General features: G+C 44.0%; 1 protein-coding gene across 1 annotated transcript in view; it reads left to right on the top strand.

The window, feature by feature from the left end:
* Positions 1 to 19,798, top strand: part of LOC139372776 (hippocalcin like 4) — a 51,752-nt gene extending 31,954 nt beyond the window's left edge. Inside the window, exons 2-5 of the mRNA XM_071112577.1 lie at positions 5,405 to 5,581; positions 19,047 to 19,165; positions 19,340 to 19,436; positions 19,601 to 19,798. Of these exons, the coding sequence (XP_070968678.1) occupies positions 5,420 to 5,581; positions 19,047 to 19,165; positions 19,340 to 19,436; positions 19,601 to 19,798 (576 nt within the window). The 5' untranslated portion in view covers positions 5,405 to 5,419. The remainder of the gene's footprint in view (positions 1 to 5,404; positions 5,582 to 19,046; positions 19,166 to 19,339; positions 19,437 to 19,600) is intronic.
* The last annotated feature ends 662 nt before the right edge of the window (positions 19,799 to 20,460 follow it).

Genomic DNA, 20,460 nt, shown 5'->3' with positions numbered 1-20,460 from the left:
GTTCTTGAAATGTTCCGGATTGACTGACCTTCATGTCAGTAATGTAATGACGGACTGTCATTTCGCTTTGCTTATTTTAATTGTTCTTGCCATAATATGGACTTGGTTTTTTACCAAATAGGGCTATCTTCTGTATACCACCCCTACTTTGTCACAACAAAACTGATTGGCTCAAACGCATTACGAAGGAAAGAAATTCCACAAATTCATTTTTGACAAGGCCCACCTGTTAATTGAAATGCATTTCAGGTGACTACCTCATGAAGCTGGTTGAGAGAATGCCAAGAGTGTGCAAAGCTGTCATCAAGGAAAGGGTGTCTACTTTGAAGAATCTCAAATCTCAAATATATTTTGATATATTTAACACTTTTTTGGTTACTACATGATTCCATATGTGTTATTTCATAGTTATTCTACAATGTAGAATATAGTCAAAATAAAGAAAAAAAACCTGCAACTTTTGACTGGTACTGTACATGTTCAATGCATGCCTAAAACCCCAAACAGCAAGCAATGCAGGTGTAGAAGACTAGTCTCCCAGTCCCTGCCACTGAAAAACATCCCCACAGCATGATGCTGCCACCACCATGCTTCACCGTATTGATGTTGCCACCACCATGCTTCACCGTAGGGATGGTGCCACCTACATGCTTCACCGTAGGGATGGTGCCACCACCATGCTTCACCGTAGGGATGGTGCCACCACCATGCTTCACCGTAGGGATGGTGCCACCACCATGCTTCACCGTAGGGATGGTGCCACCACCATGCTTCACCGTAGGGATGGTGCCACCACCATGCTTCACCGTAGGGATGGTGCCACCACCATGCTTCACCGTAGGGATGGTGCCACCACCATGCTTCACCGTAGGGATGGTGCCACCACCATGCTTCACCGTAGGGATGGTGCCACCACCATGCTTCACCGTAGGGATGGTGCCACCACCATGCTTCACCGTAGGGATGGTGCCACCACTATGCTTCACCGTAGGGATGGTGCCACCACCATGCTTCACCGTAGGGATGGTGCCACCACCATGCTTCACCATAGGGATGGTGCCAGGTTTTCTCAAGACGTGACGTCATTCAGACCGAAGAGTTCAATCTTGGTTTCATCAGACCAGAGAATCTTGTTTCTCTCGGTCTGAGAGTCCTTTAGGTGCCTTTTGGCAAACTCCAAGTGGGCTGTCATGTGCCTTTTACTGCAGAGTGGCTTCCGTCTGGCCACTCTACCGTAAAGGTCTAATTGTTGGAGTGCTGCAGAGATGGTTGTCCTTCGGGAAGGTTCTCCCATCTCCACAGGGGAACTCTAGAAGTGACCATCGAGTTTGTCCGGGCGGCCAGCTCTAGGAAGAGTCTTGGTGGTTCCAAACTTCTGCCATTTAAGAATGATGGAGGCCACTGTGTTCTTGGGGGACCTTCAATGCTCCAGAGATGTGTTTGGTACCCTTCCCCAGATCTGTTACTCGACACATTCCTGTCTCGTACCTCTACGGACATTTACTTTGACCTTGTGGCTTGGTTTTTGCTCTGACATGCACTGTCAACTGTTGGACCTTATATAGACAGGTGTATGCCTTTCCAAATCATGTCCAATCAATTGAATTTACCACTGGTGGACTCCAATCAAGTTGTAGAAACATCTCAAGGATGATCAATGAAAACAGGATGCACCTGAGCTCAATTTCGAGTCGCATAGCACAGGGTCTGAATACTTGTGTAAGTAAGTTATTTTTCTTAAATTTTTTGCTTTGTCTTTATGGGGTAGGTTGCTGAGAATGTTTTATAAATTTTAGAATAAGGCTGTAATATAACAACATGTTGAAAAAGTCAAGGGGTCTGAATACTTTCCAAAATGCATTGTACATGTACAGTACCAGTCAAAAGTACTCATTGCCCTCAATCTCACACAAATTATCAATGAACCTACCAGAAACAACCCCAAATCAGTAAACACGGGCACCCTCATAGAATCCTAACTAATTCGCCCTCCAAATACACCTCTGCTGTTTTCTATCAAGATCTCAGCGATCACTGCCTCATTGCCTGCAACCGTAATGGGTATGCGACCAAACGACCACCCCTCATCACTGTCAAACGCTCCCTGAAACACTTCAGCGAGCAGGCCTTTCTAATCGACCTGGCCGGGGTATCCTGGAATGACATTGACCTCATCCCGTCAGTAGATGATGCCTGGCTATTCTTTAAATGTGCCTTCCTCACCATCTTAAATAAGCATGCCCCTAGAACTAGGAATAGATAGGAATAGATATAGTCCTTGGTTGACGCCAGACCTGTCTGCCCTTGACCAGCACAAAAACATCCTGTGGCGTTCTGCATTCGCATCGAATAGCCCCCGTGATATGCAACTTTTCAGGGAAGTTAGGAACACATATACACAGGCAGTTAGAAAAGCTAAGGCAAGCTTTTTCAAACAGAAATGTGCATCCTGTAGTACTAACTCAAAAAAGTTCTGGGACACTGTAAAGTCCATGGAGAATAAGAGCACCTCCTCCCAGCTGCCCACTGCTCTGAGGCTAGGAAACATTGTCACCACCAATAAATCCACTAAAATTGAGAATTTCAATAAGCATTTCTCTACGGCTGGCTATACTTTCCACATGGCCACCCCTACCCCGGTCAACTGCCCGGCACCATCCACAGCAACCCGCCAAAGCCCCCACCATTTCTCCATTACCCAAATCCAGATAGCCGATGTTCTGAAAGAGCTGCAAAATCTGGACCCTACAAATCAGCCGGGCTAAACAATCTGGACCCTCTCTTTCTAAAATTATCTGCCAAAATCCTATTTTGAGATATCAGCTGATGTACGAAGGGCTATATAAATACATTTGATTTGATTTTGATTTAGTCAGGATCGAGGCAAATAGTAGCATCATACCCAAGAAGACTCAAGGCTGTAATCACTGCCAAAGGTGCTTATGTAAAGAAAATCTGTTTTTGTCAGTTGCTTTCAGAAAAACGTTCAGACTTTTTCCACGTTTTTGTTACGCATTATTATTATTTATTCAAAAATTGATTCAATTGTTGTTTTTTTAACCGATATTTTCTGGTCTCTCCAGAGATGTTCGATCGGGTTCAAGTCTGGGCTCTGGCTGGGCCACTCAAGGACATTCAGAGACTTGTCCCGAAGCCACACCTGCATTGTCTTGGCTGTCTACCACTCTTTTCCTCAATTATGTAGCTGTCAGCAACTGGGCTTCCCATAGGGGGGTGGGAAACCAAAGATGAGACCAGAGGTGGCAGAACGGTGTACTCGGGTTTGGGTGGTTTGAGCCTGAAGGAAGGGAGGGGCAGTTTCTCTTGCTGCTGAGTTGGCAAGGTCTTAAAGTGAATGCGACCTTCGACTGGAAGCCAGTGGAGGAAGGAACTTGGTGACATGGGAAAACTTGGGAAGGTATAAAACCAGGCAGAGGAGAAGCAGAATATATACATGGTACAGGTAGCGAAAAGCAGAAAGAGAGAGATGCTATGTGAGAAGCATGTTAAATGGAGAGAGAATGACAGGTCATGATTGTATCTCCCTCTCTCCCCTTTCTCTCTCTCTCTCTCTCTCTCTATATATATATATATATATATATACTGTAAATATATATCTTTCTTTCTCTATATATATACATATATCTTTGCAAAACCACTCAAAAGTTTGGCCACACTTACTAATTCAAGAGTTTTTCTTTATTTTTTACAATTTCTACATATAAGATATCAAACTATGTAATAACACATATGGAATCATGTAGTAACCAAAAAAGTGTTCCCGTTTTAAACGGGATATTTTGTCACGACAAGATGCTCGACTATGCATATACTTGACAGCTTTGGATAGAAAACACTCTGACGTTTCCAAAACTACAAAGATATTGTCTGTGAGTGCAACAGAACTGATGTTACAGGCGAAAACCCAGATAAAATTCCAACCAGGAAGTGCCGCATTTTTTGAAACCGATTCATGCCAATGACTCCTTATATGGCTGTGAATGGGCTACGAATGAGCCTACGTTTTCTACGTATTCCGCAAGGTGTCTACAGCATTGTGACGTCTTTTTACGCATTTATGTTGAAGAATAGCCATAAGGGACCACATTGAGCAAGTGGTCACATGATGGCTCCCGCAGAAAATCTTGCGTAAAGTACTGAGGTAGCCATTTTTCCAATCGCTTCTTATGAGAAACCAATTGTCCCGACGGATATATTATCGAATAGATATGTGAAAAACACCTTGAGGATTGATTCTAAACAACGTTTGTCATGTTTCTGTCGATATTATGGAGCTAATTTGGAAAAAAGTTTGGCGTTGTAGTGACCGCCAAACTGCTTGTCTAGCGTTGGCTGTAAAGCATATTTTGAAAATCTGAAATGACAGTGTGATTAACAAAAGGCTAAGCTGTGTCTCAATATATTTCATTTTTGATTTTCATGAATAGAAAGATTTTGTAGGAAGATTTATGTCCGCTGCGTTATGTTAATTCGTTTGAGGCTATGATTACGCTCCCGGATCCGGGTTTGAGAGTCACAAGAACTAAAACAATCAAAATATATTTTAGCAGTGTTCTGGATAAGATTCAGTGGTTTGGTTGCACAAGCGGGGAGCCAAGCCAACAGTAAGTTGCAGTAGATGAAAACTGCCTGGATTAGGATCTACGCCGCTTCCTGTGTGAGGTAGGGTCAGACTCTACGGATGTTGTAGAGTATGACCCTACAGGAGAGGCTCACTGCTTTGATTTTTGCAGAAGATGACAGGGTATTGTCCAAGGTCACGCCACGGTTCGAGACTGGAGACAGGTGCTCTACACAGTACGAGCCCTATCTGGGGGTAGGTGCTCTACACAGTACGAGCCCTATCTGGGGGTAGGTGCTCTACACAGTACGAGCCCTATCTAGGGGCATCTGCTCTACACAGTACGAGCCCTACCTGGGGGCATCTGCTCTACACAGTACGAGCCCTATCTAGGGGCATCTGCTCTACACAGTATGAGCCCTACCTGGGGGCATCTGCTCTACACAGTACAAGCCCTATCTGGGGGCATCTGCTCTACACAATACGAGCCCTATCTGGGGGCATCTGCTCTACACAATACGAGCCCTATGTGGGGGCTGCTGCTCTACACAGGAACAGCACTTTTTGGGTACATGCCTGCCTCCCAATATTCATTATATTCCTTTGACTTAATCTGATTATATGATTGTGTGCATTTCCTATTTGATTGAATAATTGATTTGTGATTTGATTGCTTGTGTTTATTCCAGAGATGGTTGAATCCTTGGCTTAATTTATTGATTGATTTATTGATCAATCAACTGATTGTGTGCATTCCCAACAATTATCAGTTTATTGTTCCACCATCGTGTGATTCCTTGTGTCTCTTGTTTATTTCTCCAGAGAGGAGACTTTGTGATGGGGAAAGGAAACAGTAAGCTGGCACCAGAGGTCCTGGATGACCTCACCAAGAGTACTGAGTTCAACGAGGCTGAGCTCAAGCAGTGGTACAAAGGCTTCCTCAAAGACTGTCCCTCTGGTATACTGAACCTAGAGGAGTTCCAACAATTATATGTCAAGGTGAGAGAGAGCGAGAGAGAGAGAGAGAGAGAGAGAGAGAGAGAGAGAGAGAGAGAGAGATTCAAAGACTGGCCCACTGGTATACAGAATCGAGAGGATTTTCAGCAACATATGTTGGGAGGGAGAGAGACAGGTCTCGCCCTACTAGAATCTGAAGTCAAATGTCTACTGTTTGCTGATGATATGGTGCTTCTGTCACCAACCAAGGAGGGTCTACAGCCGCACCTAGATCTTCTGCACAGATTCTGTCAGACCTGGGCCCTGACAGTACATCTCAGTAAGACCAAAATAATGGTGTTCCAAAAAAGGTCCAGTCGCCAGGACGACAAATACAAATTCCATCTAGACAAATATCCTCTGTGGACAACGTAAAACGCCAAATAATGCATGCAGAGCAGAATTAGGCTGATACCCGCTAATTATCAAACATCCAGAAAAGAGACGTTAAATTCTACAACCACCTAAAAGGAAGCGATTCCCAAACCTTCCATAACAAAGCCATCACCTACAGAGAGATGAATCCGGAGAAGAGTCCCCTAAACAAGCTGGTTCTGGGGCTCTGTTCACAAACACAAACACACCCCACAGAGCCCCAGGATAGCAACACAATTAGACCCAACCAAATCATGAGAAAGCAAAAAGATAATTACTTGACACATTGGAAAAAATTAACAAAAAAACAGAGCCAACTAGAATGCTATTTGGCCCTAACCAGAGAGTACACAGTGGCAGAATACCTGATCACTGTGACTAACCCAAACTTAAGGAAAGCTTTGACTATGTACAGACTAATTGAGCATAGCCTTGCTATTGAGAAAGGCCGCCGTAGGCAGACATGGCACACAAGAGAAGACAGGCTATGTGCACACAGCCCACAAATGAGGTGGAAACTGAGCTGCACTTCCTAACCTCCTGCCAAATGTTTGACCATATTAGACACACATATCTCCCTCAGATTACACAGATCCACAAATAATTTGAAAACAAACCCAATTTTGATAAACTCCCGTATCTTCTGGGTGAAATACCACAGTGTCCCATCACAGCAGCAAGATTTGTGAAATGGGCAACCAGTGAAGAACATATTTATTTTGATTTATTTTCCCTTTTGTACTTTAACGATTTGCACATCGTTACAACACTGTATTCATACATAATATGACATTTGTAATGTCTTTATTCTTTTGGATCTTCTGTGAGTCCTCCCAGCTGCCCACTGCTCTGAGGCTAGGAAACACTGTCACCACTGATAAATCCACTATAATTGAGAATTTCAATAAGCGTTTCTCTACGGCTGGCCATGCTTTCCACCTGGTCACCCCTACCCCAGCCAACTGCCTGGCAACCTCCACAGCAATCCGCCAAAGCCCCCACCATTTCTCCTTCTCCCACATCCAGATAGCTGATGTTCTGAAAGAGCTGCAAAATCTGGACCCCTACATATCAGCCGGGCTAGACAATCTGGACCCTCTCTTTCTAAAACTTTCTGCCGAAATTATTGCAACCCCTATTACTAGCCTGTTCACCTCTCTTTCGTATTGTCTGAAATTCCCAAAGATTGGAAAGCAGCTGCGGTCATCCGAAAGCGAAGTTAACAAACAGATTACCGACCATTTCAAATCCCACCGTTCCTTCTCCAGTATGCCATCTGGTTTCAGAGCTGGTCATGGGTGCACCTCAGCCACGCTCAAGGTCCTAAACGAGATCATAACCGCCATCGATACGAGACATTACTGTGCAGCCGTATTCATTGGCCAAGGCTTTCGACTCTGTAAATCACCACATTCTTATTGGCAGACTCAACATCCTTGGTTTCTCAAATGATTGCCTCGCCTGGTTTACCAACTACTTCTCAGACAGAGTTTAGTGTGTCAAATCGGAGGGCCTGTTGTCCAGACGTCTGGCAGTCTCTATGGGGGTGCCACAGGGTTCAATCCTCGGGCTGACTCTCTTGTCTGTATACTTCAATGATGTTGCTCTTGCTGCTGGTGATTCTCTGATCCACTTCTACGCAGACAACACCATTCTGTATACTTCTGGCCCCTCTTTGGACACTGTGTTAACTAACCTCCAGAAGAGCTTCAATGCCATAGAATGCTCCTTCCGTGGCCTCCAACTGCTCTTAAATGCAAGTAAACCTAAATGCATGCTATTCAACCGATCACTGCCTGCACCTGCTCGCTCGTCCAGCATCACTACTCTGGACGGTTCTGACTTAGAATATGTGGACATCTACAAATACCTAGGTGTCTGGTTAGACTGTAAACTCTCCTTCCAGACTCATATTAAGCATATCCAATCCAAAATGAATTCTATAATCATTTTGGATTGGGAAATTATAACATCACTAGCTAGTATCTCAAACGATTGTAACTTACATGGCTTGAAAAGATGTTTGTGGCGATGTTATAGATTTACTTGATACTTGCACAGCAGTTTTCTCTAAAACTATCGCGAGCAAGTAGTTAGTAGAAGAAGAAGAGTCAATGAAGCTGCTGTAGCGAGCAGCCACCTCTGCTGGACAAATCAAGCACAACGCGATTGAGACCGGTAGATTCTGCTGCCTGGTCTTTCTTGCCAAGTAAAATATTTCACTTTGCGGTCTGTTTTTAACGCACAGTTAAAAATTGGGGACAGGTCCAGCCGGGGACAGGCCACCAAAAATGGAGACTGTCCCCGGAAAACGTCTGGTCACCCTATGCTAATGTGAGGGGAGAGAGAGTGGGTGAGAGGAGGAGAAGGAGACAGGGAGGGAGAGAGAGAGAGGAGGAAAGGGAGAGAGAGAAAGAGAGCGCTACAGGCATGCTGCTCAACGTGAGCTCCTGATTATTATTATTTTTTGATTAACACTCAAATTAAAAAATAATTCAAGACAAGAAATGATGAACAACAACTCTATTCAATCACAATAGAGAAAAAAAGTAACTTTGCGCCTCTAATTAAGAAGTTTTAATTCTCTCTAGCTACACAACAAGAACCTAGCTAGCAGGCTAACAAGCTAGCCAGAAGCATTGAGCTAGAACAAACCTAGCAAGAGAAGTTAATATAACTACATATCAAATCCAAATTGAGTGAGTAAATCAAAACGTAACATGGACTCCAACGTTAAAAATATCTTCTGTTTTTTTTGTGTGAAGATTTTTTTTTTTAAATTGCTGTTTTTTGTGCTAAATTAGACCTAGCTAGCATCAACAGCAGACATACCAAAACTGGTTTCCATGGCAACGGTGCAGCAGAATAGAGCAGCAGCATCAGTAGCCCACAGGCATCATGTCCCCACTCCCCCTCAGAAGGTACATCCAGCACCTCTCTTCCCATCATAGTGGAGGCCACGCCCCAGGAGGAGAGCGACCACCCTCAGTGCTGAGCAGGCTCAGGCCCTCCTCACCACCATGGCTGCCATGAGGGATGAGTTCACCAGACTGGAGGGGAAGGTGGCCCTCCTCACCACCATGGCTGCCATGAGGGATGAGTTCACCAGACTGGAGGGGAAGGTTGTCCTGCTGAGAGAGAGTGTGAGCAAAGAGCAACCAGACATCCACACCTTAGAGGTGCTCCTAACCAAGGTGAGGACAGAGCAGGACAGCAGCCTTGCAACACAGCTGAAGGTCTTTTTTATTATTATAAACAAATAGAACGTGGTATTGGAGGGAAATCATATGATGTTATTAAATCAATGTACACTAAAATCAAATCTGCGGTTAAAATTGACAATAAGCAAGCAGACTTCTCTCAGGGACGGGGAGTGAAACAGGGCTGCCCAATAAGTCCAACACTATTTAACTTGTGCATTAACGAATTATCAAAAACATCAGAAGGAACTGCAGCACCTGGTCTCACCCTACACAACACTGAAATCGAGTGTCTGCTATAAGCAGATGACCTGGTGCTGCTGTCTCCCACTAAGGAGGGGTTACAGAAGCATCTGCACAGGTTCTGTCAGACCTGGGCTCTGACAGTTAACCTAAAAAACAATATATAACAACATTACAAAAGAGGTTCGGGAAATCAGGAAGACAAATATAAATTATACTATACACTATATGTATATTAACACGTATCTAGGACTAAATGTCAGCAACACAGGTAGCTTTTACATGGCTGTGAATGAGCTGAGGGACAAAGAAAGAAGATAATTACCATTAAAAGGAACAACATTCAAATCGAAATTCCAGTTAGAAGAAACTTAAGGGGGCTGAATAATTTTGCACGCCCAATTTTTCAGTTTTTGATTTGTTAAAAAAGTTTGAAATATCCAATAAATGTCGTTACACTTCATGATTGTGTCCCACTTGTTGTTGATTCTTCACAAAAAAATACAGTTTTATATCTTTATGTTTGAAGCCTGAAATGTGGCAAAAGGTCGCAAAGTTCAAGGGGGCCGAATACTTTCGCAAGGCACTGTATACCTGCTGGAACGCGTGCTACAGGTGGATGCTGCTATGGTGACCAGCGAGCTGAGATAAGGGGGGACTTTACCTAGCAGGGTCTTGTAGATGACCTGGAGCCAGTGGGTTTGGCGACGAGTATGAAGCGAGGGCCAGCCAACGAGAGCATACAGGTCACAGTGGTGGGTAGTATATGGGGCTTTGGTGACAAAATGGATGGCACTGTGATAGACTGCATCCAATTTATTGAGTAGGGTGTTGGAGGCTATTTTGTAGATGACATCGCCGAAGTCGAGGATCGGTAGGATGGTCAGTTTTACGAGGGCATGTTTGGCAGCATGAGTGAAGGATACTTTGTTGCGAAATAGGAAGCCGATTCTAGATTTAACTTTGGATTGGAGATGTTTAATGTGAGTCTGGAAGGAGAGTTTACAGTCTAACCAGACACCTAGGTATTTGTAGTTGTCCACATATTCTAAGTCAGAACCGTCCAGAGGAGTGATGCTGGACGGGCGGGCAGGTGCAGGTAGTGATCGGTTGAAAGCATGCATTTAGTTTTAATTGTATTTAAGATCAGTTGGAGACCACGGAAGGAGTATGGCATAGAAGCTCGTCTGGAGGGTTGTTAACACAGTGTCCAAAGAAGGGCCAGATGTATACAGAATGGTGTTGTCTGCACAGAGGTGGATCAGGGAATCGCCAGCAGCAAGAGCGACATCATTGATGTATACAGAGAAGAGAGTCGGCCCAAGAATTGAACCCTGTGGCACCCCATAGAGACTGCCAGAGGCCCGGACAACAGGCCCTCCGATTTGACACACTGAACTCTATCAGAGAAGTAGTTGGTGAACCAGGCGAGGCAATCATTTGAGAAACCAAGGCTATCGAGTCTGCCGTTGAGAATGTGGTGATTGACAGAGTTGAAAGCCTTGGCCAGGTTGATGAAAATGGCTGCACAGTAATGTCTCTTATTGATGGTGGATATGATGTCGTTTAGGACCTTTAGCGTGGCTGAGGTGCACCCATGACCAGCTCTGAAACCAGATTGCATAGCGGAGAATGTATGGTGGGCTTCAAAATGGTCGGTAATCTGTTTGATAACTTGGCTTTCAAAGACCTTAGAAAGACAGGGTAGGATAGATATAGGTCTTTAGCAGTTTGGGTCTAGAGTGTCACCCCCTTTGAAGAGGGGGATGACCGCGGCAGCTTTCCAATCTTTTGGGATCTCAAACAATACGAAAGAGAGGTTGAACAGGCTAGTAATAGGGGTTGCAACAATTTCGGCAGATAGTTTTAGAAAGATAGGGTCGAGATTGTCTAGCCTGGCTGATTTGTAGGGGTCCAGATTTTGCAGCTCTTTCAGAACATCAGCTGACTGGATTTGGGAGAAGGAGAAATGGGGAGGATTGGGCAAGTTTCTGTGGGGGGTACAGTGCTGTTGCCCGGGGTAGGGGTAACCAGGTGGAAAGCATGGCCAGCTGTAGAAAAATGCTTATTGAAATTGTCAATTATATTCGATTTATCGGTGGTGACAGAATTTCCTATCCTCAGTGCAGTTGGCAGCTGTGAGGAGGTGTTCTTATTCTCCATGGACTTTACAGTGTCCCAGAACTTTTTTGAGTTTGTGTTGCAGGAAGCAAATTTCTGCTTGAAGCTAACCTTAGCTTTTCTAACTGCCTGTGTATATTGGTTTTTAACTTCCCTGAAAAGCTGCATATCACGGGGGCTGTTCGATGCTAATGCAGAACGCCACAGGATGTTTTTGTGTTGGTCAAGGGCAGTCAGGTCTGGAGTGAACCAAGGGCTGTATCTGTTCCTGGTTCTAAATTTCTTGAATGGGGCATGCATATTTAAGATGGTGAGGAAGGCATTTAAAAAAAATAACCAGGCATCCTCTACTGATGGGATGAGGTCAATATCCTTCCAGGATACCCGGGCCAGGTCGATTACAAAGGCCTGCTTTCTGAAGTGTTTCAGGGAGCATTTGACAGTGATGAGTGGAGGTTGTTTGACCGCTGACCCATTACTGATGCAGGCAATGAGGCAGTGATCGCTGAGATCCTGGATGAAGACAGCAGAGGTGTATTTAGAGGGCAGGTTGGTTAGGATGATATTTATGAGGGTGCCAGTGTTTTTATGGCTTTGGGGTGGTACCTGGTAAATTCTTTGATAATTTGTGTGAGATTGAGGGCATCAAGTTTAGATTGTAGGATGGCTGCGGTGTTAAGCATGTCCCAGTTTAGGTCACCTAGCAGCATGAGCTCTGAAGATAGATGGGGGGCAATCAGTTCACATATGGTGTCCAGAGCACAGCTGGGGGCAGAGGATGGTCTATAGCAAGCGGCAATGGTGAGAGGCTTGTTTTTAGAGAGGTGGATTTTTAAAAGTAGAAGTTTAAATTGTTCGGGTACAGACCTGGATAGCAGGACATAACTCTGCAGGCTATCTCTGCATTAGACTGCAACACCGCCTCCTTTTGGTTGTTCTATCTTGTCTGAAAATGTTGTAGTTAGGCTTCTAATGTTAACGTGCATGAAACCAAGGCTATTGCGGTTACAGAAGTCATCAAAAGAAAGCGCTTGGGGAATAGGAGTGGAGCTAGGCACTGCAGGGCCTGGATTCACCTCTACATCACCAGAGGAACAGAGGAGGAGTAGGATAAGGGTACGGCTAAAAGCTATGAGAATTGGTCGTCAAGTACGTTCGGAACAGAGAGTAAAAGGAGCAGGTTTCTGGGGGCGATAAAATAGCTTCAAGGTATAATGTACAGACAAAGGTATGGTAGGATGTGAATACAGTGGAGGTAAGCCTAGGCATTGAGTGATGATGAGAGAGATTTTGTCTCTAGAAACCTCATTGAAACCAGGTGATGTCATCGCATATGTGGGTGGTGGTTGCATCACATGTGTGGGTGAAAGGTTGGATAAGGTATAATGAGCAGTGCTAGAGGCTCTACAGTGAAATAAGCCAATAAACACTATCCAGAACAGCAATGGACAAGGCATATTGACATTAAGGAGAGGCATGCTTAGTCGAGTGATCATAAGGGTCCAGTGAGTAGTGAGGTTGGTTGGGGTCACTGAGATTCAGACAGCTAGCCGGTTCATGGGTAGCAAGCTGGCAGAGGAAGGAGGTCTGTTTTAGCCACCTCGTGCGTTTCCGTCGGTAGATTAGTGGGTTTCCGTGTGGTAGAGGGGATCAATCCAATTGGCAAAATAGATATAGTTATAGTGACCCAAGAAAATGGTCCGATAGACCTATTCAGACAGCCGCCGATAAGACCGCTAACAATTAGCGGGCCGCAGATGGGCGTTCAGGTAACGGCGCGACGTTGTACGGGACACTTTTAAATGTGCCTTTAGAGGCTATGCAATTCAGTACTCATCTCTAAAACAAAAATCATTTAGGTCAAAGGTCCATACTAACAAGGTAATAGGGGTAATAGAAGGAAGAACAGATAGAGAGCAATAAAACTGTACCATAGAGGCTCAAAATAAGTTAGAGGAAACAAAAATAAATGGAGGAACGTATTCAACAATGATGAAGTGTAATATTTTATAATAATAAAGACAACTGGATGGAATATGGGGAAAAATGCACCAAATTATAAATGCCACCAAAAATAATTTACTGAAACTTGTTAGAAATGACGGAGTCACTCATGATTCCCCAAATTATATTTTGAAAGAGGAAGCCAAGTACTTTAAACATATGTTTTCAATTCAGTCTCCTCCACCTCCTCTAACCGAAGCTATTGTATGGATCTTTTTCTATTAATAATGTAAAATTAACAGCTGTACAGAAAGACTCATGTGAAGGCCAAATTACAGAGGAGGAACTTCTTGATGCAATTAAAGACTTTAAATTACGTCTGGGGAACCCTCCAGGGCTGGATGGCACACCAGTGGAAGTATACCAAACGTTTGTTTATATACTCAGAGGAGGGTTATTAGCATGTTTTAACCACTCCTATGTAAATGGTAGATTATCAGACACTCAACGAGAAGGAATGATTTTATTATTACTGAAACAGGATACAAGTGGGAATTATAAAGATCCAGTCCATTTAAAAAATTGGAAGCTACTTACACTTCAGTGTTGTGATGCAAAAATTCTAGCAAAAATGTTTAGCGCATGTATTTTAAAAGGTATGGTCGGACGTTATTCATTCTAATCAGACAGGTTTTTTACATAGAAGATACATTGGAGATAATATAAGACAAGTACTGGAAACATTAGAACGCTATGAAAAATCAGGGAAACCAGATCTGATATTCATAGCTGACTTTGAAAAGGCCTTTGAAAAAGTAGGACTGTAGTTTAAACATACATCCCTGGATTATTTACATTTAGGAGAATGCCTTGTAAAAATGTGTTAAAATCATTTATAATGTAGTAACCCTAGGTGTAAAATAGTAAATAATGGCTTATCTTTAAATAAAGATTTAAACTGTCAAGAGGAGTAAAACAAGGTTGTCCACTATAGGCATATCTATTTATTATGGCCATTGAAAGTTAACTATAAAAATCTGATCCAACAATAATATCAAGGGGCTAGAAATCCTTAAAACCAAAGGTGTCATTGAACACTTATGATTCATGTTTTCTTTTAAAACCACAATTAGTATCCCTCTACAGACTCTTAGAGGATCTAGATAATTTTTCTTTCCTCTCTGGATTAAAACCAAATTATGATAACTGCACCATATTACGTATTGGATCACTAAAATAAATACAACTTTTACATTACCATGTAGTTTACCAATAAAATAGTCTGATGGTGATGTGGACATACTCGGTATACATATCCCAAAATACATACATCAATTCACTCCAACATTTTTTTATAGAAAATTAGCAAAAATAGATAAGATCTTGCTACCACGGAAAATACCTTGAATAACTCTTTAATTGAACCTTTATTTAACTAGGCAATTCAGTTAAGAACAAGTTCTTATTCACATTGACGCTCTACCCGGACAACGCTGGGCCAATTGTGCACCGCCCTATGGGACTACCAATCACGGCTAGATGTGATACAGCCTAGACTTGAACCAGGGACTGTCGTGACGCCTCTCGCACTGAGATGCAGAGCCTTAGACTGCTGCGCCACTTAGTAGCCATATCATAGTTGACATATTTCCTTATGGTCTTGCCTAGACCTAGAGAAACATTTTAAAAATGTATATGAGAAAAAAAATATTAAATTTTATTTGGAACTGAAACCCCTTTTTTGTCTATATTTAAAAAAATTATATCATAAATAGGACTGCTGGAGTTATGTCGCACATGCAGCTAACACAGACATATGGAAATGTCTGCTCTACCCAAAATTATAACCAATGAATTGCAGCATTACTACAAAAATGGAGGAGGAAAGTGGAAAGGGGGAATGTAAGGAACTTGTCGGTCAGCCTTGCATTAGAGACCATCATTGGTCTTTCAAAATAGTTGTGTAGAGATTTTCAGTGTACCGATTCCATGGCACATGGTTTAAGAGCTGATACTTAAAACGACGGCAGATTCAAAACTTTAAATTATTATACAGAATTCTGTCAACCAATAGAATGCTGTACATATTGGAGATACAACCTTCCCAGCTCTGCAGGTTTTGCTACGAGGAGACAGAATCATTAGATCATTTGTTTTGGTATTGTCCATATGTAGCTTGTTTTTGGTCACAGGTCCAGGAATGGCTGAACAATTTCAACATTTACCCAGAGCTAACCCTGCAGATAGCAATTCTGGGCGATCTGAAAAGTCATAGTCAATCGATCAATTATATAATAATACTCTTAGCTAGAAAAATATATATATTTTTCAATTTACAATCTGTAGAAGCTATGAGAATAGAAAGGTTCAGTACTTAACGTGAAGCATCACAGCGCAGTTGAAAAATATATGGCAAATAGAATTCCAAAGTGGATGATGTTGAGAGATAGATGGGAGAGGTTGAACGGAGCTGAAGGTTGGGGCTGGATGGTGTTTAGAGATAGATGGGAGAGGTTGAACGGAGCTGAAGGTTGGGGCTGGATGGTGTTTAGAGATAGATGGGAGAGGTTGAACGGAGCTGAAGGTTGGGGCTGGATGGTGTTTAGAGATAGAGGGGAGAGGTTGAACGGAGCTGAAGGTTGGGGCTGGATGGTGTTTAGAGATAGATGGGAGAGGTTGAACGGAGCTGAAGGTTGGGGCTGGATGGTGTTCAGAGATAGATGGTAGAGGTTGCTGGATGGTGTTCAGAGATAGATGGGAGAGGTTGAACGGAGCTGAAGGTTGGGGCTGGATGGTGTTCAGAGATAGATGGGAGAGGTTGAATGGAGCTGAAGGTTGGGGCTGGATGGTGTTCAGAGATAGATGGGAGAGGTTGAACGGAGCTGAAGGTTGGGACTGGATGGTGTTTAGAGATAGCATTGCTCTGTACCAAAACAATTGTTGTTAAATGTAACGTAAACAAGTATTCTTACTAAAATAAGCTTTCGTATCAAACCCGACGTCCCGAGTCATTACTAAGAAGTTAGTTAATCTAAAATTTGGTGCCGAAACCCGGGATATGAGCTGCGACGAAGAAGTGGCTGAAATGGCTGAGGAGGAACGTCGGCATGAAGCAGAAAGAATGAGACGAAAGCGGGGTACCTCGAGGCGCAACAACGAGGGGAGGGGTTGAATGGAGCTGAAGGTTGGGACTGGATGGTGTTTAGAGATAGATGGGAGAGGTTGAATGGAGCTGAAGGTTGGACTGGATGGTGTTCAGAGATACATGGGAGAGGTTGAATGGAGCTGAAGGTTGGGACTGGATGGTGTTCAGAGATAGATGGGAGAGGTTGAATGGAGCTGAAGGTTGGGACTGGATGGTGTTTAGAGATAGAGGGGAGAGGTTGAATGGAGCTGAAGGTTGGACTGGATGGTGTTCAGAGATAGATGGGAGAGGTTGAATGGAGCTGAAGGTTGGGACTGGATGGTGTTTAGAGATAGAGGGGAGGGTTGAGGGGAGATGGGACTGGATGGTGTTTAGAGATAGAGGGGAGGGGTTGAGGGGAGATGGGACTGGATGGTGTTAAGAGATAGAGGGGAGGGGTTGAGGGGAGATGGGACTGGATGGTGTTAAGAGATAGACGGGAGGGGTTGAGGGGAGCTGAAGGTTGGGACTGGATGGTGTTAAGAGAGAGAGGGGAGGGGTTGAGGGGTGGTAGTGCTCCAAGTGGCAGAGGGGTGGTAGTGTTGGAGGGTAATAAAGAAAATGTAATTAATAAAAAAACATTTGTACAGCATGTGTGTATGTATATATGTATGGATTTACAGTGAGCACCATAATTCATTGGACAGTGACCATTTTTGTTATTGTTATTTTGGTTCTGTACTTTAGCACAGTGCAGACTGTCAGCTTTAATTTGAGGGTATTTTCATTCATGTCAGATGAACCGTTTAGAAATTATAGAAGCTTTTCTACATGGTTCCCTCCATTTTAAGGTACTACAAGTATTTGTTGAATTGGCTTCACAGATGTGTGTCGTTAGTTAATGCAGGAGAGCTGTTGATGAATAGTTTTGATTCTAGACTTTGCTGTTGCCTCTGGAGGTTGTTGTTGGGCTGTGACAACATGAGGAAGACAGCAGTGTCAATGCAAATGCAGCTGGCCATCATAAGAATCAGAAATGAAATACCAGTCTAAAGTTTTTACACACCAACTCATTCAAGGGTTTTTTCTTTCTTTTTACTATTTTCTGCATTGCAGAATAATAGTTTAGACATTAAAACTACTGTAAGGGATTTCCTCCTCTTCTTCCGAAGAGGAGCGGCGAGAAGGGTCGGAGGACCAATATGCGGCATGGTAAGTGTTCATGGTTCTTTAATCAGAGAAACTATACATGAACAGAATACAAAACAAGAAACGAGAAAACCCCCAAAACAGTCCCGTGTGGCACAAACACTGACACAGGAGACAACCACCCAGAAAATACCCAAAGAACATGGCTGCCTAAATATGGTTCCCAATCAGAGACAACAATAAACACCTGCCTCTGATTGAGATCCAATCTAGGCAACCATAGACTCACCTAGACAACTACACTGAACACAACCCCATAAATCTAATAAACCCCTAGACAAGACGAAAACACAATAAATCACCCATGTCACACCCTGGCCTAACAGAAATAATAAAGAAAACGCAGATAACTAAGGCCAGGGCGTGACAACTACGAAATAACACATATGGAATCATCAATTAACCATACAAAGTGTTAAACAAATCAAAATAGGTTTTATATTTGAGATTCTTCAAATAGCCACCCTTTGCCTTGATGACAGCTTTGCACACTCTTGACCACTGTGACTGATAGAAAACTGAGGAAAACACTGACGGGGTACAGACTCAGTGAGCACAGTCTGGCTACAGAGACAGGTCGTCAAAGGAAAACCTTCCCAGAGAGGCTGTTCTCACTCTGGTCCAAGATGATTGGCTGTTGGTGCCACCATTTTGTTTGTTACATGTATACTTTGACAATGTCAGTAATATAACTTGCCATGTCAATGACGTCTACTGAATTGAAATGTAATTAGAGAGAGAGAGAGGGAGGAATGGAGGGATTGTGATTCGTCAGTGGGAGGGGGGAGGGAGGGGGCTGAAGGGGAAGTAGTATTAAATAGGGGGAGAAGAGGGGGAGGGAGGAAGGGAGGGAGGGGGGTTGAAGATGAAGTAGCATTAAATAGGGGGAGAAGAGGGGAGAGGGGGAGGGAGGAAGAAGAGGAAGTAGCATTAAATAGGGGGAGAAGAGGGGAGAGGGGGAGGAAGGAAAAAGAGGAAGGACTGAGTACAGTGGTCCATGGGATTCCTAAAGCAGAAACTCGTTGGGAGTAGAGGGATTTACAATGTGCAACATCATCATGGCATGCGTCCCAAGTCACATTCTATTACCTATGTAGTGCCCTATCGCTGACCATTGCCCATGGGATGCCATTTTGGGACACATACATTCATGTCCTCAGAAAACCCCACTGATATATTAAAAAGCCCTCCAGTGACGTACTTTTTTACATTAAATTACATTACACTTCTTAATCTGTTTTTTATCATGCAGTTCTTTCCGTACGGCGACGCGTCTAAGTTCGCCCAGCACGCCTTCCGGACCTTCGATAAGAACGGGGACGGGACCATCGACTTCCGGGAGTTTATCTGTGCTCTGTCAATCACCTCGAGGTACGATCCATAACACAGGTGATGTCAGGTTTGACGGTGCGCACACACACACACACACTTACACACACACACACACACACACACGCACGCACGCACGCACGCACGCACACACACACACACACACACACACACCTCTGCATGTTTATGTTTGACAGTTCTCTCCATCACCTCTAGGGGGAGCTTTGAGCAGAAACTCAACTGGGCCTTCAACATGTATGACTTAGACGGAGACGGCAAGATCACACGCATGGAGATGCTGGAGATCATAGAGGTCTGTGTGTGTTCGCGTGTGCTTGTCTGCATGTGTGTGTGCATCCACGTGTGGTAATTGTGTGCATCTTTCTGATAAATCACTGTGTTTGTCTCCAGCGAATGCCCCCAATCCATTCTTTACTGACCACCTCCTCTCTCTCTCTCTCTCTCTCTGTTTCCTAGGCGATCTACAAGATGGTTGGCACTGTGATAATGATGCGTATGAACGAGGACGGGCTGACTCCCCAGCAGCGCGTGGATAAGATCTTCTCCAAGATGGATAAAGATCACAACGATGAGATCACGCTGGAGGAGTTCAAAGAGGCAGCCAAGAGTGATCCCTCCATCGTCCTACTGCTACAGTGTGACATGCAGAAATAGAGGGGGGAGGTGGTGAGGGAGGGAGGTGGTGAGGGAGGGAGGGAGGGAGGGAGGGAGGGAGGAGGGAGGGAGGGAGGGAGGTGAGGGAGGTAGTGAGGGAGGGAGGGAGGGAGGTAGGAGGGAGAGATGGAGATGGCATGTTTGACCTCTCATTGTACTACTGTTGCCAAGTGATATAGAGAAGGATGGAGGGAGGGGGGAGGGAGGGGGGGGGGGTGGAAGGATGAGAGACAGGATGGACATAGGGAATCTGCAGAAGTAGGGAGGGGATGAGGGGGGTAGAGATGGAGGAGAGCAGGGTGGATAAAAATGTAAGGAGATGAAGGTTAGGAGATACATTTACTGAAAATAAAAAAGTCGCAGAGGTTTGTGGGACCAGACAGTGTGACGTTAATAGATTGAGAAAAAGAGAGAGAGAGAGAGGTACACAGAGAGATAGAGAGAGGAGGGGAGGGGAAGGAAAGAGAGGGAGGGAGGGAGAGAGAGAGAGAGAGAAGTACAGAGAGAGGTACAAAGAGAGAGAGGTACAGAGAGAGAGACACAGAGAGAGAAGTACAGAGAGAGGTACAAAGAGAGAGAGGGAGGGAAAGAGAGGGGTAGAGAGAGAGATAGGGGAAAGAGAGAGAAGGCGAAAGAGAGAGAGAAGGGGAGGGAAAGAGAGG

The sequence above is a fragment of the Oncorhynchus clarkii genome, chromosome 18 (genome assembly GCF_045791955.1).
Source record: "Oncorhynchus clarkii lewisi isolate Uvic-CL-2024 chromosome 18, UVic_Ocla_1.0, whole genome shotgun sequence".
NCBI classification, from domain to species: Eukaryota; Metazoa; Chordata; class Actinopteri; order Salmoniformes; family Salmonidae; genus Oncorhynchus; species Oncorhynchus clarkii.
Note: the sequence above shows the minus strand (reverse complement) of the source record. Positions and strands in the feature narration are given on the sequence as shown.